General features: G+C 37.2%; 1 protein-coding gene across 1 annotated transcript in view; it reads right to left on the reverse strand.

Moving 5' to 3' along the window:
* Positions 1–23,720, reverse strand: part of fgf18a (fibroblast growth factor 18a) — a 26,316-nt gene extending 2,596 nt beyond the window's left edge. Inside the window, exons 1-4 of the mRNA XM_073820151.1 lie at positions 22,638–23,720; positions 5,157–5,196; positions 4,605–4,782; positions 1,512–1,618 (exon numbers count right to left, since the gene is read on the reverse strand). Of these exons, the coding sequence (XP_073676252.1) occupies positions 1,512–1,618; positions 4,605–4,782; positions 5,157–5,196; positions 22,638–22,669 (357 nt within the window). The 5' untranslated portion in view covers positions 22,670–23,720. The remainder of the gene's footprint in view (positions 1–1,511; positions 1,619–4,604; positions 4,783–5,156; positions 5,197–22,637) is intronic.
* Between the last annotated feature and the right edge of the window lie 535 nt (positions 23,721–24,255).

The following is a 24,255-nucleotide window of genomic DNA, read 5'->3' on the forward strand; positions in this document are numbered from 1 at the left end:
CTCAGGAATTTTAAACAGATAAAATATTTAAGCACTTGCAATAACAATATATATATATATATATATATATATATATATATATATATATATATATATATATATATATATATATATGTAGTAATTATAGACATTTCCATAACTTTTATTTTTAATTTCCATGACTTTTCCAGATCTATAAATCACATATTTAAAATTTCTACATAAATCCAATAATGTAGAAATATTTACATTGTACATTGTGCTTTAGGGTCAAAAATATGTGAACTTTATATATATTATACGTATATAAATAAATAAGTAAATATTTATTTATTTATTTCAGTGCATTTCTGTTGCTTCTGGAAGATGAGTGCTGAAATATTAATTATTTATTAATATAATTAATTAATTATTGTGAACTCCTTTTATACTATTTTTTTCTTATAGTGTATTTCTGATAGTTCTGCTTTATTGACAAAGTTGCACGTTTTCAAACGTTTTTTGTTTACATAAAGTATGAGTGCTAAAATATTTAAATAAATAAATTTATTAATTCTACTAAATTGGAAAAATTAAATTATCAGAAGTGCACGACTACAGGATTTTTACAGTTTTTTAATAACATTTTAAATATATATTATATATATATATATATATATATATATATATATATATATATATATATATATATATATATATATATTTAAAATGTTATTAAAAAACTATATATATATTTCTTAATATAATAATAATAATATAATTTTGTAATTCCACAAGTTTCAATAATTTTCCCAAAAATTTCAACTCAGCAATTTTTACCCGATAAAATATTTCAGATTTTGCCTATAAATTAGCTGTTTTACCTTATTTGATCAAATATTGGGTAACACTACAATAAGGCTCATTAGTCAATATTAGTTAACTACTTTAGTTGAACAATGAACAATACTTCTACAGCATTTACTATGATTAGTTAATATTAATTTCAACATTTACTAACACATTATTATAATCAAAAGTGTGATTGAACTAACATGAACAAACACTGAACAATTGTATTTTCATGAACTAATTAGCAAAGATGAATAAATATTGTTATAAATGTATTGTTCATTGTTTGTTCATGTTACTTAATACACTAACTAACATTAACTAATGAAACCTTATTGTAAAGTGTTACCAAAAATGGTTGGAAAAATATTTTTTTGTCTTATTTTAATGGGATAGTCCACCTAAAAATTTAAATCTGCATAATTTACTTACCCTCATGTTATTTATAAACCTGTATGACTGACTTTCTTCTGTGAAACACAAAAGAAGATATTTTAACCAAATAGGTTTGGGTCCCGTTAACTTCCATAGCATTTTTTTTTTTTTTTTTTAGCAAAATATCATGTTTTGTGTCCCACTGAAGAAAGAAAAGGCTCCTTCTAAAATATGACAAGTTCTGTATTCATATCCTGCCTCATCTTTGTTTCAACAGGTGATACAGGAAAGAAAAAAAAGTGAAAGAAGTCAGCAATGCAGCTCACCTTGCCTACGAGTTTTCCTCTGCGGTTCATACACAGGTAAAAATTGGTTTCCTTCCCTCGGATTCGCACCTGGCTGCCGAAGGTGTCTGCCTCCACTACGAGCTGGGCTTGTGAAGAGACAGGCAGAGAGACAGACAGACGTTACTAAAATATCACAGTGAGCTCTGGTTTTTGCAGTGACGTAAAAAAACGCTTCTGTTTGAGCAGCTGCCTTGAATGGCTCTCTTATTAAAAGACATAGGGCTGGATTGATAACTTGATGGTTTAAGGCCAAATCAAGCTCAATATTAATGACCCCAGCAGTCGACAGAGCCACATAGTGACTCCTGTGTTTACTATACTGTGTATGGCCTACTTTCAGTATGCTACAACACCAGTGTCTTTTCTTATAATAGTATGCTATTCTGATCAGCTTCTCTGTCATTTCATTTTAAAAGCCTCCAGCTACAGTTTACTGTCAGCCTCTAGTGAGGTCATTCAGCTTTTGTGTGTGTGTGTGTGTTTCAGGATATAGCAGTGTTAGCTCTGAAATGGCTCCTGTGTGACCTTTATGAGCGCAGGGATCACCAGAGATCAATAACCTCTTTGTCGTCCTCCAATCTCTCCTCATCCAGACATCCCTCACTCGCTGTGTAAATACATTCATCCTCACCCCCTTCCCATCTCCCCGTCTTTCTCTTCCCTTTATTTCCTGATGAGGAAAGTCAATCACAAAACCTCAAGCTCCCTGGAAGCTTTTTGGAAAAATATTTTCACAATAAAGAATGAAAGAATTGTGAGGGTGAATCTCACGGAACCTGTCAAGATCATGTCCAGGTCTTTTATTCTTACAGGAAATGAGGAAGAACTTATATTTTATGTAATTAAAACAAAGCCTGTTTTAGGACCATTATGATTTTTTGAATTCTAATATTATTTGCATGAGAAATAATCCAATTTAGTTGCAATCTGACATATTATTAGTTTTGTGTTTCCCATTAGCATTTTAATTGTAGTTAAACTTAGTTTTTTTTTTTTATTGTCGTTGTTAAATGTCTATATAGTTTGCATTCATTTTTATTTATATCTTAGCTGTTTTAGTAAATGAAAATGATAAATGTTGCTTTGGAAATTAGCTAAATAAAGTAGTTTTTTTTTCAGTTAACATTTATATTGTTTTTAAGTAATGAATATTGTATTCTTCTCATTTTAGTTTTAATTGTCTACAATTAATTGACTTTAATAACCCTGCTATAATTTGTATAATAATATTACAAAATTGTCATTACAATAATGAGAATTTGATGTGAAAACATGCCTAATTATTTTGAAATATATTTTAGAATAAAAAAAAAAAAAAGAAAAAGCTACATTTTATTTTATTTTATTTTATTTTATTTGCATTTTGAATGTTTTTGTGAGATTCACCCATATTTAGCACAGGGCCGTTATTTTGAAAATGATTTCTGAAAATACAAAAATAAAAAAGATACATTTTATTTTATTTTTGTGCATTTTGGATGTTTTTGTGAGATTCACCTATGAATAACACAGGTCCATTATTCTGGAATTTTTTTTTTTTTTTAAATACCAATACAAAAAATACAAAAAACAGTTTATTTTGTTTTTGTGAGATCCACCCATGAATATCACAGGCCCATTATTTTGAAAATTATTTTTTAAAATGCAAATACAAAAAAAGTTAAATTTTATTTAATTTAATTTTATGTTATTTCATTTTATTTTATGTGCATTTTGGATGTTTTTTGTGAGATTCACCTATGAATAACACAGGTCCATTATTTAAAAAAATAATTCTGAAAATACAAATACAAAAAAGCTTTTTTATTTTATTTTATTTTATTTTATTGGCATTTTAGATGTTTTGTGAGATTTACCCATGAATATCACAAACCCATTATTCTGAAAATTATTTCTTAAAATACAAATACAAAAAATATATATATATTTTTAATTTTATTTGCATTTTGGATGTTTTTGTGATATCCACCTATGAATAACACAGGCCCATTATTATTATTATTATTTTTTTTTATGCAAATACAAAAAAATACATTTTATTTAATTTAATTTCTATGTTATTTTATTTTATTCTATTTTATTTTATTTTATGTTCATTTTGGATGTTTTTGTGAGATTCACCTATGAATAACACAGGTCCATTATTTTGAAAATTAATTCTGAAAATACAAATACAAAAAAAGATGTATTATTTTATTTCTTTTCGTTTTATTTTATGTGCATTTTGGATGTTTTTGTGAGATCCACCCATGAATATCACAGGCCCATTATTCTGAAAATAATTTTTTTAAATGCAAATACAAAAAAGCTGCACTTTATTTAATTTAATTTAATTTAATTTCTGTTATTTTATTTTATTTTATTTTATTTTATTTTAGGCCCATTATTCTGACAGTTATTTCTGAAAATGCAAACACAAAAAAAAGCTACATTTTATTTCATTTTACTTGATGTGCATTTTGGATGTTTTTGTGAGATCCACCCATGAATAACACAGGCCCGGTATTATAAAAAAAAATTCTGAAAATGCAAATACAAAAAACTGCATGTTATTATATTTTAGGTGCATTTTGGATGTCTTTGTGAGATTCACCCTTCACTAAAACAGGCCAATTGTTAGATCTCAGTGGAGATATGCTCTTTCAACTTTCCATTGATTGTGTGCCTCTGAAACCCATCCAAGGCCATTCAAAGGAGGAGAGGGGGATGGATGGGTGGACCGAAGGGGGGGGAGAAAGGAGTAAATGAAGATAGAGATTGACCTAGGTTTTTTCAGTCACTGATACTGATATCTAGTGTGTGAAAATGATTGTTTGGTAGAGATTGGAACCGACACAAATAGGAATTATGGTGAAATGGATCAAATCTATCTATTCATGTCACAATACACTTGCTTTTTTGGAATTTCAACAAAATCCTAGAAGAAAACCAAATTCTTTGGCATATTTTTCTCTCTGTCTGTGAATCACTGTATCAGCAGTAGCTAAGTCTTTGTCTTCTACTTTTCCTGTTTCCTGTGTCTCTGTGTGTGTTTGTGGGTGGTCTTTCTTAAATATGTGTGTGTGTTGTTACCAAATTTGTCTCCGTCCTCTCCGCGGGCGCTGATTTTGCGTCCGAGCACCTGGACGTGTTTCCCGCTGGTGCGGCTGTAAAGCTGATATACGCGATGATGTCGCCGGCTCATGGCGTCTCGTGCACGAGTCTGATTCTCCACGTGCACGCTGAAATTCACCCCATCCACTCCAAACACCTGCATGCAACGGACCACACACATCCAGTCTTTATTTCCCCTTATATTCTGACATTTTTCTCAAGTGAACTCATCGTGAAAACAATTCTGAACTCATCACTACCAAAAAAAAAAAAAAAAAACACTATGGTATTAGCCTAGGTTAAGTTTATGCTGTTTATTGGTAAAGCAGGTATTACATATCAGAAAGTGAGTTTGCAGCGGATGTGGATAATCTGCTGCTTGATCCTAAAACACCACAGATCAAGTTCAAACTATTCTGAGGTAGGATTATGAAGACAAAAATATTTGAATTAACACGCACTGATTGAATCATGCACAATAAGACCTAGAATGTCGAATAAACAGGTTATTCTGATTTCAGGTTAACTCACCTGTAGAGGATTACACATGACCAGCATCATCTGGATATACCTGAGGAGCCAGAGAGAGAGAGAAATCAAGGTCAGGTGAGTGTTACCATGATAACAAAACAAATCCACCCAGCATCCCAAAGCCCTGCTGACAGATCAGATCTACAGGGAATGAGGTTAAAACGAACATCTTAAGAGCTTGACTCATCCTCCAGTCTGCGTATTACAGTTCATGTAAAGGATTATGTATGGTTAGATGCTTATTATCCAAAAATAAGACAGGGTTTTATATTGGGCTAGAAGGGTTTATTTGGCATTAAAATTCCTTTAATTTTCACAGTGTCCTTAATAAATATAAAAATGCATGAAGATGAAATAATGATTTGAAATCCTAGGTTTGACATCCCATAAGTCATCCTAGGTGTGTATGACTTTCTTCTTTCAGACAAATAGAATTGGAGTTATATATATATATATATATATATATATATGACTTTCTTCTTTCAGACAAATAGAATTGGAGTTATATATATAAATTTCCTGGCTTTTCCAAGCTTTATAATGGCAGTGAATGGGGTTTAAAGGAGTAGCTCACTTAAACTGCATTTTGGAAGTTCAAACTTGGGGGCACCATAGATATCCATTATATGGAGAAAAATCCTAAAATGTTTCCCTCATGTAAAAACATAATTTCTTTATGACTGAAGAAAGAGACATAAACATCTTGGATGACAAGGGGGTGAGTACATTATCTGAAAATTTTGGTTCTGGAAGTGAACTACTCCTTTAAGATTTTAAAGCTCAAAAAAGTGCATCCATCCATCATAAAAAGTGCTCCACATGGTTCCAGGGGGTTAATATAGGCCTTATGAAGTGAACAAGAGCAGAAACTAAAGATTAGGGTTTCTAAAGTTTTGAATATGGATATTTTTCTTACACAAATGCATTGATTCACTTTAGAAGGCCTTAATTATCAGTGCCATTATAATACTTAGAAGAGCCAAGACATTTTTTTTTAAATAACTCTGATTGTATTAGTCTGGATGGCTTGAGGGTGAGTAAATAATGGAGTAATTTGTATTTTTTGGGTGAACTATCTCTTTAAATTATTTTACAGTGTGAGAATAAAAAGTGCAGAGTGATTTAAGAGAAATTAAACTAGTATAGCACCATAAAAAAGGGAAGTCGTCAGAGATGTTATACAATTTAGTAGGTGATAAACAAAAAGACAACAAATCAGAAGTACTTTTGTGTAATAAGTCACAATGAAGCGGAAGTAGTGACCGATCTTTTTTCATACATTTCCAAGGTTTTCAGAATCAGGAGTCGTCGTAGTTGGTTAATTTTCTATAGTTGAGAATGGAAAAACAAATGTACTTTTTGCGTTCCTATTTGCTCCAGTAAAGTCTTTACAAAATAGGAAAAATATCAAGTGATGGATTATTGATCAGAAATTCGAATAATGTCAAGCTTGCCATCACTCAGCCACTGTATTGGAAAGACTCACACAGTGACAGCAGCATTAAAGGAACACTCCACTTTTTTTGGAAGCCATTCTCCTGTTCTGGCGATATCACTTTTAGCATAGCTTAGCATAGATCATTGAATCCTATTAGACCAATAGCATCGCGTTCAAAAATAACCAATGAGTTTCGGTATTTGTCCTATTTAAAACTTGACTCTTCTGCAGTTATATCGTGTACGAAGACCGGCGGAAAATGTAAAGATGCAATTTTCTAGGCCGATAAGATTAGGAACTACACTCCCATTCCGGCGTAATAGTCAAGGAAGTTTGCTCCTGTAATATGGACGCAGCAGGCGCAGTAATATCACGCAGTGCCTGAAATTAGTTCCCAGCTGGGTAACTTCCAACGAGGAACGCTCCCTGTGCATGCAGTTGGTCACGTTGTGCTGTGATGTGCTGCGTGATATTACTGCGCCTGCTTCGGCCCTTTGACTTTTGCGCCAGAATGGGAGTGTAGTTCCTAATCCTAAAAGTGATATCGGCAGAACAGGAGAACGGCTGAATGGATTTCAAAACGGTAAAAATCAACTTATTAACTCAGTTGAAGTTGAAGAATTAGCCTATTTCCAAAAAAAGTGGAGTGTTCCTTTAAGCAGTATTTTTCTATCATACTAAGGTTATATAACACAAAATACAGAGTAATATATGTACATACATTTTAAAAAGTATATATATAATTAAATATAAAAAAATATATGTTAACAATGTTAATAAAAGGAAACGCATCATCACAGACTGTGAAAAGCATCCATTATTTAAAAAAAAGGAAAAAAAGAAGGGCGGGACTTGGACTTCTACGCATTGTTAGTAAATGACAAAAAATTAAAAAAGCAAATGAAAAAAATGGAACGTCCGCTCTGTTTTTTGTACCGTTTGCATAACCAAGAAAAAAAAAAAAAAAAAACTGGGGTTAGGAGAACATTCACAAATAATGTTTTCATAACTTAATAGGAATGTTAACAAAATGTTCTTCGAACATATTTTTGTTAGCTGGGTTTTGATTTTGATTCATTGCACAGATAAATTGTTCGCAATAGGATCAGTAGCATGCATGCAGAAAATAGATGATGTGAATTTTAATTTAATGTCAATTCTAAACTCTTTTCCCTTCTCGGTTTAATCGCCACATGTTGTTGGAAAAGGGAAAAACCTGACATTTGAAGCATAACTCACATTTTCATGGAAACTTGGAAGGCCGTGGGTGTGAGTAAGATTTTAAGCGTATAAGAGCGAGTGGATGAGGGCAGCGCTGCAGCTGAAGGGCCCACGGTAAACTTCTCCATCACCACAGGCCCTGTTCTGGCAGGGGACTGTGACTTTGAAATCGAACAGGCCCGCAGGACGGATCAGTGCGTCTGCTCAACATAAGTCAGTGTGAAAAGTCCGATGTTATGACAGCCAACGAGGAGACCACAGGCCCCTATGGGACTAACGCCTGCTGCGGACTCGAATGCTAGAACTCAGCGGAGGAACAGATTTCGCTTTTGCTCAGAAATGCTTGAGGATGACGTGTGCAATTTTTCTGATGTACAAACACTTTCTTCTGTCCTGGCTTAATATGCAGAGACAACTAAAAGTAAACCATGTTGGGTGATTCAACACTGTGAGACAGACTGTTTGAGCTTCCCGACACAGCAACGTCTGATCAGTCATTGGCATGAGTTCGAAGCATTATTAAACTAAATTGAATCAACATTGAGCTAAATTGAGCTGAATAATGACACTATTGTCTTCTGTACACAATGCAGTTTCTTAAAATTCCTCTTTTTGAGAAATAAAACGAGACAGAAATGACTCAATATGGTCGTACACACTTATAAAAAAAGGTACTTTGAAAAGGTTCTTCACAGCAATGCCATAGAAGAACCATTTTTGATTCCACAAGGAACCATTTAGTCAAAGGTTCTTTAACGAACCATCTCTTTCTTACCTTTTTCTGATTTGAAGAACCTTCTTTTGCCACAAAGAACCTTTTGTGAAACAGAAAGGTTCTTCAGATGTTAAAGGTTCTTTATGGAATCATTTAGACAAAAAAGGTTCTTCTATGCCATCGTGAAGCATCTTTATTTTTAAGAGTGTACAGTAAGAGTATGGAAATATAACATTAGCTCTGATCATTTAATGCTGCATCAATTTGATTCGCATTGAGTTTGCATTGAGATTTCTTACTTTGGTATCAGAGGAACGTCTAAGTAGAAACATCTGAGATGATTTTCTAATGGCTCAATAAAATATTAAATAAAAAAAATCCTATTATTTCATGTCAGCTTGTACAGGGTTAATGAGAATCTCCATTGTGATTTTTCTTTCCTATAGGTAGAGACTTAAAACAAACAGACAGCCCAGTGGACTGATGCTCAGCTAAGCTTCACTGCCTTTGGCACTAGTCTACATGATGCTGGTTTAAACCTGCTCAGCGGAAAAGGTAAAGCTTAAGATTTATGTGTTTTCCTGTATATGTGTTTGCCAACAGATGCAGCATGAAGTTCTGATGGCACATGTGTGATCTTTAGGATGTTAAAATGCTGCCTTTCTCCTCAGTTTAATGTGTTTGCTCATCCAGAACTTACTGTCATGATAGTATAGTCTTGTTGGTGGATGTCAGGGTGTTGCTATAGGGTTCGTAATGTGTTCTAAATGGTGTTTACCCAGGTTTGTGTGGCTTCTAGGGTTTTCTCTGTGATCTTGCAGTCTCTAGATATGGCTCAGAGTAAGTCTGTGGGATTGTCACCTGTTTTATCATCCACTAAATGAAATCTTGAGTTCTGTGAGTGCCATGGAATCTCAAGGAATGACTAATGAGCATTAGTTTAATTTTAAGGTTTAGGGTTTTCTTCTGAAATGTTCGCATGTTTAAAAATAAATATGACCTCATGTTGAGTCAATCACGCTTAAACACTGTCTCCGAAACGTTCGTCTGTCATATTTTTTTTTTTTTGTATCTGGTTCGATTTTCTGCGTTTTGACAATTCAGAGCCGTCGTACAAGCGAATGGCAAAATCCAGAATGGCGTCAGCACAAAATACTGTATTACAAAGCAAAGTGCAGAATACAAAGAGATAAAGACAGATTGCTAGCAAAGCGTCAAACTGAGCCACTGACATCCTAAGGTAAACTTTGAATCGCTTGGAATTAAAAAAAGTGGAACTCTCGTCTCCATGCAATCTCAGGATTGGATGAACCCAATATTTCCTCTTTCTTTTTCTCTTTTTAAGGAGAGAGCAAAACAAAATCATCCTCACTGCTTGAAGTAAGAATGTACAGTACATAATGCAATCCATGTTTCTGTCAATGAACTGCAGCTCCCCAGTACCAGCAGCACTCATGCAGCCCCAGACCATGACGCTACCTCCACCATGCTTGACTGTAGGCAAGACACAATGTTCTTGGTACTCCTCACCAGGGCATCGCCACACATGCTGGACACCATCTGAGCCAAACAAGTTTATCTTATAGTCTCATCAGACCACAGGACATGGTTCCAGTAATTCATGCTCTTGGACAGGTTGTCTTCAGCAAACTGTTTGCAGGCTTTCTTGTGAGCCAGCTTCAGATGAGGCTTCCTTCTGGGACAACGCCTATGCAAACTGCACTGCAGCTGCAGTGTGCAGCGTATGGTCTGAGCACTGTTTGACCCTGACCACTGTAGTGTAACTCGGTCTCAGGGTGTTACTGAACCTCTAATAGCTTTGGCCATCTTTGTGGAGAGCAACAATTCTAATTCTCAAATCCTCAGAGAGTTCTTTGCCATGAGATGCCATGTTGAACATCCAGTGGTCAGTATGAGAGAATTGTACTTGAAGCACTTAATTTGAACTGCTCTAATACAAGATACACAACTTTGTATGGTCCTATCAAGCAGACAAAAACATAAACATGATGAATAGGACATGTGGCTTTGCATGGTTAAACAACATACTGCTGTTATCACTTAGGGTGTACTTACTTTTGTTGACAATAATGGCTGTATATTTAGTTATTTTCAGAGGACAGTAAATCTATACTGCCATACAAGCTGCACATTGACTATAAAATATATTCAAGTTTCATTTCTATAGTATTGTCCCTTGAGAAGATCAACTTCAGTTGGGATCAGTGAGTTGAAGCTCCAAATTGCAGCTTCAGTCTAGCTTTAAAGGGCTCTAAACAATCCCAGCTGAAGAATAAGGGTCTTATCTAGCAAAACGATCAGTCATTTTCTTACAAAAAAATGTTAATTCACTTTTTAACCACAAGTGCTCATCTTGTCTAGCTCTGCGATGCATACTCTGCACAATTCGTTTTAAGATAGTTAGGTTATGTCGAACAACTCTCATCTCATTTTCTCCTCCAACTTCAAAATCGCCCTACATCGCTGTTTTACCATTTTTTGTAAAGGGCGTTTGACCTTCTTTGCATGTTCCCTTGTAAACACTGGGTCGGTACTTTGCAGTGATGTAGGACGATTTTAAAGTTGGAGAAGAAAATAAGATGGGAGTTTTTCAACACCCTAATTGTCTTAAACAAGAGTGCACGGAGTACACGTGCATTGAAGAGCTAGACAAGACGAGCATTTGAGGTAAAAAAGTATTCAAAAAAGTGACTTTGAAGCTGCACTGAAACTGCATTTTTAACCTTCAACCTTCAAAAATCCTGGAATGTTTTCCTCAAAAAACTTCTTTGCGACTGAAGAAAGACATGCACATCTTGGATGACATGAGGGTGAGCAAATGATCAGGAAATGTATTTTTATATATTTTGGAAGTGGAGTAATCCTTTAAAAGGAAACCAGAAAATCAGTCTAATTCAAAATATTAACAAACAAGACTTTTAATATATTATCTTCTTCATATTTTCTCAATTTCTCTCTCTCTCTCTGGCGACTCATGCGCACATTTCTCTGTCTTTCCCTCCCTCTGTTCTTTCCGTACTCTTGGCAAGTGTTTGATGAAAACAGTGAATCAGATCTCTCTCTCTCTCTGTGGGTGGTGTGGGTGTGGTCAGTGTGATGTCACTCATTGAGAAGGCGAGAGTGGGTGTGAAAAGAGCGGTACACATCACTTCCTCCTTATCGTCTCGCCAGTGACCCCGCGACCTTCCCATGACCGAATGTCTGAGATCATGAGCGTGTGGGTGTTTTGCCATTCTTGTGAGGCCAAAATGCTTGTCAAAAATGTTCTCGCTAATTGTTGACTTTTAAGCACTGGTATGTTATATAAATCTGCTGTAAATGTCAGCAGGTTCATGTGAGGGTTAGTTTAGGGTAAGACAAATCCCTGATAGCATGCACGTGTTACTTTGAGTAGCTTGTAGATTTTTTTTTTACATTGTTAATATCTATCAGATATTTTGCGGAATAGTTCGAATGTGAGTCATGCATCACCAATGGCATGTGTTTGAAACAGGCTCTCTGTTTGGCCAAACAATGGAAGACATATGAAATTAGTTTTCATTAATACATTTATGATTTAGGTAGGTTCATCTTTTAAGGTCTTAGTGTTGTATAAATGCTTATTTGGAGACACCCGCATGATTTCAGAAGCAAGACGCTTCCAGTGACTCTGACGCGATCAATTGCAAGAACGCCCTCTGACCCCTGATGTAACAGCGATTCGCTGATCTCATTCTGCGAGATTCCCAGTCAATGAGGTTTCCTCCAGCTGACGTTATGATCGGTGAGAATTGCGGCCGGGTTGCGGCTCTTTTCGACATTAATTTTCGGCCGATCGCGATAAGACGGTAGTTTTTGATTTATTCCCGATGATTCAGCTGCGGCCCGTCGCTTGTTTACATCCCAAAAATTCACCTCGCAAATGAAATCACCGCCGGGGTCAGTGGAGGCGCCGCAAACAGAGGAAAACACGCCAGAGGGGGAAAAAAAAGACAGGAATGGAGGAGATATGAAAGGAATTGAGAGAGTGTTTCTCATCTTGTCGTTTTTAATCCCTCGCTCTTTCTCTCCCTTCCTCTCTCTTGTTTCCCTGTCTGGAAGTAGAGAATGAACGACTCCCCCACACTGCCTCAGCTATGAAGAGATATGAGAGAGAGAGAGAAGGAAGCATCTAACCAGCTGACAGCTGCAACCAAACACACACACACACACACACACACACACACACACACTCTCTTCATCATGCCTGTCAACACACACTTAACATATACATGCACTCATAACGCCTCACGTTTAATCATACTGCATTCGAGACCACACAATTAAAAGAATGCTTCAGGTTGAATACAAGCTAGTGGACAGGATTATTATAGTTAACTAAAACCATAATGAAATATTTGTTGCTTGAAATAAAACAAATGTCAACAAAAATAAAATAAAAAAATATAAAAACTAATATAAAATCAATATTTTATTTTATTTATTTTAACCTAATGTACTAAAATGACTAAAATTGAAATAAAAAATAATAAAACTTTATAGACATTAAAAAAAATAATAATAAAAAGGACAAAAACAACAAATTTCCAAATTTAAAAATTAAAGTAAATTAAAAACAAAATATATACTGGACACCCAAAACTTTTTTTTTAATTTACTTACACTAATGTCTATGTAAGGATTTTCTATAAAATAAAATAAAATCATTTTTTTGTACTGAAACTATTGGTGTACCTTCTGTGGTCACATTAATAATTCAAATTATTTAACAAATCAATACATAATAACAAATGATATAACTGATTGAAATATTACCAAACTTACCTAAATGCATTCAGCAAAAATGTAAAATATATTATTGCACAGCTCTATACAAAAAGCTGTGAACACTACCAGTCAAAAGTTTTTGAACAGTAAGTTTTTTTTAATGTGTTAAGTCTCTTCTGCTCACCAAGCCTGCTTTTATTTGATCCAAAATACAGCAAAAGCAGTAATATTGTGAAATGTTTTTACTATTTAAAATAACTGCTTTCAATTTGAATATATTTTAAAATGTAATGCATTTCTGTGATCAAAGCAAAATGTTCAGTACATTACTCCAGTCTTATCAATTATCAATATTTAAAACCGTTGAGTACATTTTTTCAGGAGTCTAAAATCTAAAAGATTGGAGTCAGTATAATTTTTTTTTTTTTTTTTTTTAAGAATTCATAGAAATTATTACTTTTATTTAGCAACAAGGCTTTAAATTGATCATACGTGTTGATAAAGGCATTTATAATGTTACAAAAGATTTCTATTTCAGATAAATTCATCAAAGAAACTTAAAAAACATTCTACTCTGTTTTCAACATAATAAAAATGTTAATAATAATGTTTTTTGAGCAGTAAATCTGAATATTAAAATGATTTCTTAAGCATCGTGTGACTGGAGTAAAGATGCTACAAATTCAGATTTGAAATCATGGGAATAAATTATGTTTTAAAATATATTTTAAACAGTTATTTTAAATAGTACAAATGTTTCAGAAATGTACTGTTTTTGCTGTACTTTGGATCAAATAAATGCAGGTGAGCAGAAGGGACATCTTAAAAAAAACATTTAAACATTTAAACCTACTGTTCAAAAACTTTTGACTGGTAGTGTATGTATTGTATTCCGTTTCATTCGCATACAAACAGTATAGTCATGCAATGTGATTAATGTTAATGAGTGACATTTCATTCATTAAATCTGTTGTACATGTCAGCTACACACTCCCTACATTAAACAACAAACCACAGGAACACACACCCTATATTAGCTGCACAATGTACAAAAACCACATTTCCCATGTTCACCACTGCCGCACGCTTAACAACTACCCACACATGATTTACAGTAATAGTCTGTCTGATGATTGCGTACTTGTCTGCATTTTGATAAACTACCACAAAAGAGCAAGTCCCTTGGAGGAAGATTGTAAGATAAATGCGCCGATCTTTAGAGATTTATATGCGTAAATGACATATGTTATGATTGAATAACCTCTGAGTACTGCTGTAGCTCCCAGTATGAAGAATGTTTTGCTAATGTTCCCAATGTAAACGTTACTTAATTCAAACTGTCCTTTTTTTTTTTTTTTGGTTATGCAAATGTTAAGGGACCCTTACATTTTATAATTTTGCAAACATAATGGGATTGTTAGTTTTAGGGTGTGTTCACACTTGTCATGTTTGATTCAAATTAAAACTCTGGTGCTATTGCTCTGTTAGTGCAGCTCACTTGAGTATGTGTAAACGCTGCCAATCCGAACCCTGGTGCGCACCAAACAAGAGGGCCAAGACTGCTAAAAAGATAGGTCTCGGTCCGCTTCCAGACGAAGTCTAGTGCGGTTTGAATGAAGTATGAACACAACAAGGACAAAATACTTCTAAACAAACCAAAAAAACAAGCTGTGTATCCAAAACAAAATGATCAGAGGGCAAATGTGGAGCAACAAGGAAGCAAACTGCCTTTTATGAGCTCTTTATGAGTTTGCAGGTGCTGAAAATAAAATCATATACACGACACAACGAGCGAACTTAGTGTAGCAGACGGCATTAGGTGTATTTGACTTAAAGCGGCTTTAAGTCGAATGCACCTTTTCCTTTTGTTTAAAGTGTTTGGTGAGTTCCGTCAAAAAATATACGTCATTCAACCTGACCAATCAGCTTGTGAACGTATCACTAAGCCTTTAAGTTCAATATCTTTAGGTTCGCTGTCAAAAATGCCAGTGTGAACGCTAAGTGGAGCAGGACCAAATGTATCATTTTCCTTTTTGGTCCAGACTAAATGAACCAAACAAACCAATCTACAAGTGTGAACACAACCGTAAATGAACTATGAATGTTCCGAAAGTAGTAACATGTTCCATGAATGATCCATAAATAACATTTTTGTGCTTTTGAGAACATGAACAAATGTTGTGTTAACAATACTGGAAGAACATTTGAGAGAGCCTTCCTAGAACATTCAGAGAACGTTCCCTGTTATCTGGGTTCATGCTGTCATTCTCTGTGGCAGGCTCAGTTGCTGAACAGCGCTGAATAGTTGGTGGGTTGCTCAGAAAATAGGATTTTTATATGTAAATGTCATAACTGTCATAACCATGACAATTTCTGAACAAGTTGTTTTTGCAGCTTGGTTTCCATTGTAAATGTTAGAGTGTCTACACAGTACAGCAAACTCTTATTTCGAAGGACAAGAAAAGCCTCTGAAAGACCTCTGAATCAACTCAATCAAGCATGGCTTTAAAACCCTTCAAATCAACCTTATGGAATTCTCATTCAAAAAAAAAAAAAGGCCATGCAGACCTGCAGTACTTGATTTGAACTGTGTCATCTTTGTATTTTGCATTCAGGTTTTGTGAGCCAATCACCTGAGCTGTTCATGCCGTGTGAAAAATGAGTCTGGAGCTGGAAAATGACAACACTGATGAGCCACAAGATGAGCATAAGGGCTGTTTCTGAAATCGTATGCTCTGTGAGTAAGTACTTCTTTTGAATAAGCAATTACTAAAAATGCGACTGTTAAAGGGATAGTTCACCCAAAAATTTAAATTCTGTCATTAATTACTTCCCCTAATGTCGTTCCAAATCTGGAAGACCTTTGTTCATCTTCAGAACACAAATTAAGATATTTAATGAAATCCAAAAGCTTTTTCATAATGCATAGACGGCAATGGAACTGACATGTTCAGGGCCAGAAAGGTAGTAAGAACATAGTTAAAATAGTCCATGTGACATCAGTGGTGCTTAAAGTACTTGAATTTGACTTTTTGAAATTTAAGGCCTTGAAAACCCTTGAAAATAGCACTATTCCTAAAGAGGTACCTGAAAAGTGTTTGAATTATCGAAAGACAATGTATCTATGAAATAAGTATTCAATTTTAGCACATATCTTTTCAAGTAAAAAAAAAACACCATACCCTTTTCACTTATTTTAGTTAATGTCAGAAAACAGTCGAGCTAAGCAAGTAGTAGTTCTGACAGTGTTGTGTAAATATGGCTGAAGATATGAAAAGAGGAACCATCAACTGAGTCATTTATGCTGGAACCACTCCGACTGATTTAAACTCGTGACTTTGATAATTCATTTCAGCCGATTCACTAGCAAAAAAGGATCAAATTAAACGAGCCATTTCATTTTCGACACTTCTCCTTTCGCAAATCATTTGATTCAGATTGAGACTTCGGAGCACAATTTAGATAGGAACGGGTTCGTAAATAATTTTGCAAATTGAATGATTCAACTCAAATGATTCGCAAAGTGCGAAGTTCCAATCTAAACCAAATGATTCACGATCTGCGCTCTGAGTCCTAATCTGAAATTATGATTCACAAATCATTATTCAGATCGGAGTGTGAATGGAAAATAATTTGATTTAGATTGGAACTCCGGAGCAGGTTCGTGAATCTTCTGCTTTAAATCGGAACTTCGGAGCGTGGATCGCAAATCATTTGATTTAGATTGGAACTTCGGAGTGCAGATGGCGAATCATTTGATTCATATCAGGACTTTAGTGCGGGTTCGTGAATCTTTTATTTCAGATCAGGATTTCGGAGTGATTTTGCAAATCTTTTTTTTTTTTTTCGAAATTTTTTCCCCTAAACAGTTGGAAACATCAAACCATTAAGGCAGAATAGTTAAAAAAACAAAACAAAGAAAAAAATATATATAAACGCACACATACAAATCCCTGAAGAAATTGTACTATAGTAAAATTGTAGTATACTTTGTAATACTTTAGTAGTTTAGATGTATCTGTTTCTCTTTTTTTAGATTTCGAAGTAGTGCTTGAAAAGTCCTTGAAAGTCCTGAAATTTCATTTAACAATATCTGTACAAACCCTGTTTTATGAAGCTACTGGCGTACTTTTTGTGTGCAAAGAAAACAAAAATAGCAACTTTATTCAGCAATTTATTCTCTCCCATGTCAGTCCTTGACGAGCATTTACAGGAGTACCACGACTGACACGGAAGAGAAGAAATAGTAAAAAAAAAGTTTTTTTTTTTTTTTCTTTGCAAGTAAAAAGTATTCTCGTCGCGTCATAACATTACGGTTGAACCACTGCTGTCACATGGACTATTTTAACACTGTCCTTAGTACATTTCTAGGCCTTGAACGTGTCAGTTGCATTGCTGTCTATGCAGGGTCAGAAAGCTCTCGAATTTCATCAAAAATATCTTAAAGGGGTCATCGAATGCCCATTTTCCACAAGTTCATATGATTCTTTAAAGTTTTAATGAAAAGTCTGTAATATACTTTGGTTAAAAATTCTCAATAGTAGCAGCTCATTTTATCGCATGGGCCGTTTAAATGCAAATGAGCTCTGCTCGCCCCACCCCTCTCTGCTGTGGGATTACGAGCTGTAATGTTTACTTTAGCCGCGTTTAGCTGCATTTAGCTGCGTTTATCGGCGAAACTTGTCAACAAGCACATTATTAAGAAAGGCCATTTTGCAAAGATGCATAAAAAACCCTTATACTCACTTCTGCTGTGGGTGAAGCTGCATCACGAATGATTCACATGAACACAGATGCATATGTAGATCGGGATCGGCACTTTCCTTTTAAAAACGCAAGTAACATTGTCCTCTGCCTCTTAAGCGGCTCAGATGTCGGGAATAAATGACTACTGCTATGTTCATTATTACATCCAACAACAGAACACCTCAATCGCTCAATTAGAGTCTTCCTGCACCTGAGTCGACACAATGGCGATAGTATTCGGACTGTTTCAGCTCAATGAGGGCAGGTCTAAGGTAAGACGCTCATGTCTATCAACTGTGTTTCATCATAACGACAAGAATCTGAGAATGACCTGATTTTAAAAAGGAGATATTACTTTTAAAGATTAAAAAAATACCACTGGGTGGATTTTTATCATTGTAGGGTGGTTGTGTACACAAACTGCCAACACACATTAATGTTCAAACAACATGTAAAAGTTAGTTTTGCATCCGATGACCCCTTTAATTTGTGTTTCGAAGGTGAATGAAAGTCTTGGGGTCTTGGGTTTGAAACGACATGAGGGTGAGTAATTAATGACAGAATTTTCATTTTTGGGTGAACTGTCCCTTTAAAAAGTATCTATACATAAATACTGCTGTACACAAATCCTCTCCCATGGCCTCTTAGGATAGTAATATGTCCATCAGATGTGCACTTCAGAATCTCACCAGATTTTTATTCACAATACTGTGAATTCAGACATACTACTGTTTTAGCCTACTATGTAGTAGGGAATAGTGTGATTTAGGATACAGCCATAGTCCCCAACCCTGAGCTTTGATTGATAGTTTCTTTCATGCAATTTATATGACATGACCTTACAGTGTATATTGAATTTAATCATTGTTTTTATGCCATAAAAGGTTTTTATATCATTTCTCAACAGCTCCAGAGTGATTAGGGGAAAAACGTTTACTGCTTTGGATGGTTTTTACAACCAGATGGTGTAGTCACAGGGTCATACTAACTAGCAAAACCCCTTGATGCTGAATTATCTATAAGCAATTCCAACCAATGAGATTCTTGGTGATGATCTGCCATTCTGTTCTATCATTTCCTGGCATTCATGCAGCGCATAAAACAAGTCGTGAAACGCAGGTGTCACCACACTCTCAAAGCATTTTCCTCCATTACTAAACTCCTCCACATCAGGAGAAACAAGATGTAGGAAAATGTAAAACGGGCATCTTTCTCAAGGCCCTTTTCTTTGCTCATACTGGCACAATATGTTCACAAGCATATGTGTTTGTCTGTGTTGTCTATAACACGTTAACAATGTAAATGGAACAGAGACGCTCTGTATATCCTGTTGCTAAACGACACAGACTTCACCCGTCTGGCCAACACACACCTGCGCTTTGACCTTTCGTACCTAAGTCCCCAAACGGCCACACACCTCGCGCCATAACCGAGCAGATGTGCATGTGCTGACCAGGTTCTCATGTGTGTTTATGTGCGTGTGCACCTGCTCACATAAACACCTGTGTTGCGCCCTTTTTTTTTTTTTTTAAGTCCATGCATACCCGTTGTGCATTGATCCACGCTGTCTGCATTTCTGATGTGAATATGTAGAAAGCTGTTTACATGAATGAAGATACCATACAGTTCAAACGTTTAGGGTCAGATTTTTTTTTAAACGGTCTCTAATGTTCACCAAGGCTGCATTTATTTGATCAAAAATACTGCATTTAAATTAACAGTTTTCCATGTGAATATAATGTAAAATGCTATTTATTCTTGAGATGCAATGGTGAATTTTTCACACACATGGTCCTTCAGAAAACATTCTAATAAGCTGATTTGCTCCTCAGGAAACATTTCAGATTATTATCAATGTTGAAAACAGTTGCATTGCTTTATATTTTTGTGGGAACAGAAAGTACAAAAGTACAGCATTTACTTTAAATAGAAATCTTTTGTAACATTTTACACATCTTTGCTGTCACTTTTGATCAATTTAATGCATCCTTGATGAATGAAAGTATTCATTTCCATAAAAAAAACCCTGAACTTTTGCATGGTTTTCTAATTGAACATTAACATTTAGCTATACAATAGCTAGTAAGCATAAAAAAGCTTACAGTTTCTGTGCTTGTCAAGCAATTCGTGGACATTAATTAGTCTTATGAATGTTATTTAGTGCTTTAGTGACTTTTGATGGCATCTATGTGCTTACTATATGCACATGTTATCAACTTGACTGATATGCATTAGTGTGCATTAAGAGTGCATATGCACCGTATGCAGGCTGCAGATGTGCACATGCAAACTGCAGATCTGTGCATGCTGGCTGCAGATCAGCACACGTTCGCTGCGGATCTGTGCATGTACGGTTGGTGTAGCTGCCAAAACCCTGGCTGCGCAGGTGAGACTGGCTCTGGGTCCCGTAAGAACTCTCAGCTGTTAAAACAGTAGTGCTTCACTGAGCGAGAGAGACTGAGTGAGGGGGGAAAGAGGGAAAGAAAATGCGAAAAAAAAAAAACTACTTCAGCTGCAACCTCGGATTCTCCGTATCCCTCCCAAACCGCAACGAGCCTGCGGCCTGCCAGAGAGGGAGAGAGAGAGAGAAAGGTGGGGGGAAAGGGGAAAGAGGAAAGAGAGGGAGAAAGAAAGAAAGAAAGTAGCTGCGAGCTTTACTCTACTGAGCGCTATTGTCGGCGGCCAAAACAAGCAGGGTGATGACATCATCAAACCTGAGACAGAACGATTCCTGAAGGCGTTCGTGTGTAGAGTTGAGCGCAGCGAGGTGGAGTCGTATCCCAAATCACCCCGCACACCCTTCAAGCACAATTTACACCGCTGGCCAAGTTTAAACAATATAGCAGCACGGGGAAGGGAAGAGAAACGCAGTCAGGGCTGTAGGTGCCGCGAGTCGGGTCGACGCTCAAGATTAATGTTCTCTGAAAGATCTACAGGAACAGAAAGTCCCGTCTGTGCGCTGTGGCATGTTACGTATGTCGCGGTGAAAGCCTTGGTTTCTACAGTGCTCACTCAAGGTCACTGTATCTGTCCTGATATGGGAATATCTTTTCCTAGATTTTCACTCCTTCTGTTAAAGTTCACATGAATCATTTCAAACCTGTTTTGCATCTATGCTGATTTCCTCGCAGTATAAACCAGTAAGACTTCTATGGTCACCAGATGCATCAGAAAAACCACGGTGATTCAACAGCACTTTTGCCCAGACCAGCACTAAACCTATGGAAGCTTATTGTCACCACTTTTTATCTCACAATTTGGACTTTTCCGTACAAGTTTGTGCTACTGACCTTTTTCTCATATTTGCAAGATATAAACTAAAAATCGAGATAAATGTCAGAATTGTGAGCTATAAGCACTATACTTCTCAGGATTGAGAATTCCTACATCACAGTTCTGACTTGTCTGATATAAACTTAACACTGCGAGACAAACTGTTTCTGAGATGAAGAGTTATAATTGTGAGACATAAACTCGGAATTGACTTAAAAATGTGCGAAGCAGCATCAAAATAATGCTGGGATAAAAATGGATGTAAGATTTACTTTGAAAGACCTTCCACTTTAGAAATTGCTCAGTTGTCCAATTCCATGCATTTGATCTTTCTTCTTGTAGAGTATGTGGTTTGTAAATTTCTGTTCTGACTGCATGAGTGCACTAAATCAAATCATATTCCATTGTCTGCTGCTTATCACTATGGCCTTGAGCAAGTGACTAAACCGCAGGTGCACCACTGAGAACAGCTTCAAATGAAACGTGACTGATAAATGTCAACTGAAGTATCTTCACCTCTTTGCAAACAAATAACCTCTAGCGCACCTGACATAAGGCTTCGGCACATCTGCATCTGCTGTCTTTCTGTTTCACCAGACCCTGAACCAGCGAAACCACTATTTTCGATTATTAGATCAAATGAATCAGCCTGTAATGACACCAACCTTGAGAACAAGACGGCAAACACGATCTAGTCTCACTTTCACAATTCCCAGCTAATTCTGCACAACCGTCTGAGAATGTTAAAGCTCCGTTTGATGTTTTTCTGTCTCTAAACTGCAGTTTCCTGTCGGAGAAGGTCACCGGCGCTCTGCTCTATCCAGACAGCAGATAAGGTGCCAGCTCTGTGCCTGCTAGAACAACCATCCTTGGGCGTTATTATTAGTAATTTGGCGGGACAGGACCAGACAACCGCTCTGTCTGCCCGGGGGAGCGTCGGGATTCTGGGCAGAGTGGATTATCAGAGGCCCTTTGGTCCCATCCGCAGGTTGGGAAAGGAATGATAACCATCTCAAGATGACTGCCATGTGTGCACAACAAAAAAAGAAAGAAAAACACAGAAAGTGGCAGACACACCTTTTGGGGTGCCCTGTTTTCATTGGACAGGGCCTTACCTGAGACTGGTGTGATTGACATCTGTGTCCATGGCAACCCCGAGGGGTGATGTCATGAGATCATTATGTATGCAAGACTTGGAGTTTGTCAGGTCAAGTGAAGCGTGTGGCACACAGACTGCTTTTGATTAATAAATTACGCATTACAACTTAGGCAACGATTCATTAAGAGCCATTCTGCATGAGCTCATTCACAAATGACTTACAAGACAGCCACCGTGGAGAGAAAGGCCCACATCGCTTCCTCCGCGTCCGTGTGGCTCCGTGCGCGCTTGCGAAACGGCTCTCCGGGTCACAGCTTCACGTCTTTCCGGTTTGTTTAATCCGTTTGAATGCAGGGTCCGCGCATGTTCCCGCTGGCGCCGGTGGACTGCATCTTTTCACCGTCAACGGGCGGTAAGGGGTCAGCGGGGTGTGAGCGCACCGCTGCCGCCGACACGGATGGTTGCGGTGCGCGGTCGGTAACGGGCAGGAGGCGGGGCTAAGCTCCGGAGTCTGAGGGAACAGGTGAAGCGAAGTTCAAACGCGACCCACACCTATGCTCCGTTTCCGCTCATAAAAACTTTTCGACAGCCAGCAAAAGGTCCGTGCCCAGTTCGTTCCAAGCAGTCCAAACTTAACTTTTCCAACTGAAAATGTCCTTCCACAGATAAGGATTAAATCTCCGTTCATGAGAGTTCGTGTCACTGCTGATCCGCTACGGACGAAATGACGCGCCGCGGGAGGCAGAGCACCTGGACAGGGATGAAGCGATGAAGACGCGGCGGCGGCGAGCTAAACTCCGGGTACCGCGGAGCGTGCTCGGTCATGGCTGCTGCGCCGGAGAGACGGCGGCGCGGTCCAGGTCAGATGAAGGGGGGAAAGTGAAAGCAGAAGGAAAGCGGCACACGCTCCCAGCTCCCTGCACCTGATTTCCCGGACTCAATTCTGGAGTTCCAGCGCAACAGCAGCCAAAACACGGGCTGATGACATCACCTCCAAAATGTTTGAAGGGGGAAAGAATGCAATCTGAGCTTTTTATTTATTTTTTTAAAAAGAAGAAAGTTTGCAGCTCCCCCCAGAACAGCGCAAAAGTCTGCCCGACGAACGCGCTTCGATCTGTGAGGGAAAACGCGTCTTCTTTTGGCGCATTAAAGCAGGCGATCCGTGCACTGGAAGCAGCGTCCACTTAACCTGTGCCTCCTCCTCTTCCTCAGTCGCTTTCATTCACAAATTCACGTAAAATGTTGGATAGAAAACTAACAAAGCTGGAAAGCGTTTGCGCGGCTTGTTTCCTCTCCGCTCGTTTGTCTTCTGAAGCTCCACGGCAGAGCGCAGAAATCACTCCAAGAAAAAAAAAAAAAAAAAAACAGAACAAGATTTCAGATCAATCCACCCTCCCTCCCCCAGCCCCCCTTCTCTCTCCCTCGCTCCCTCTCCTTTTACTTTCCCCCTCACACACACACACACTTATTGGATCCAAACGAGATTACTCAGCCTCTGTGTGATGCCGCCCGACTACAGCGAAAACACTCGCCAATGTCACCGTGCGCAACAAAGGAGCGCGCACACGCGTCAGCGGTCCCACCGGGACGCATCGCGCTCCTGACTAAAGCCCAGGCCGGGTCCCACACTTTCAGAGGGTAAAAATCTGCCAAATCCCCCACCTCGCGTAAACCGGGACCAGCACAACATCAGCCAGAGCGCTTTACGGGGCTTCCAGAAGTTTAGTGCTTTTGATGCATTTTGAGGCTTCGTTTCATGACTGTAAAACTCAAGAGGGCAGAGTGAAGAGAGACGGTTCGTTTGAAAGCGAGAGGGAGGTATGAAAGCTCACGGTCCGAT

Source organism: Garra rufa, chromosome 16 (assembly GCF_049309525.1).
Source record: "Garra rufa chromosome 16, GarRuf1.0, whole genome shotgun sequence".
NCBI lineage: Eukaryota > Metazoa > Chordata > Actinopteri > Cypriniformes > Cyprinidae > Garra > Garra rufa.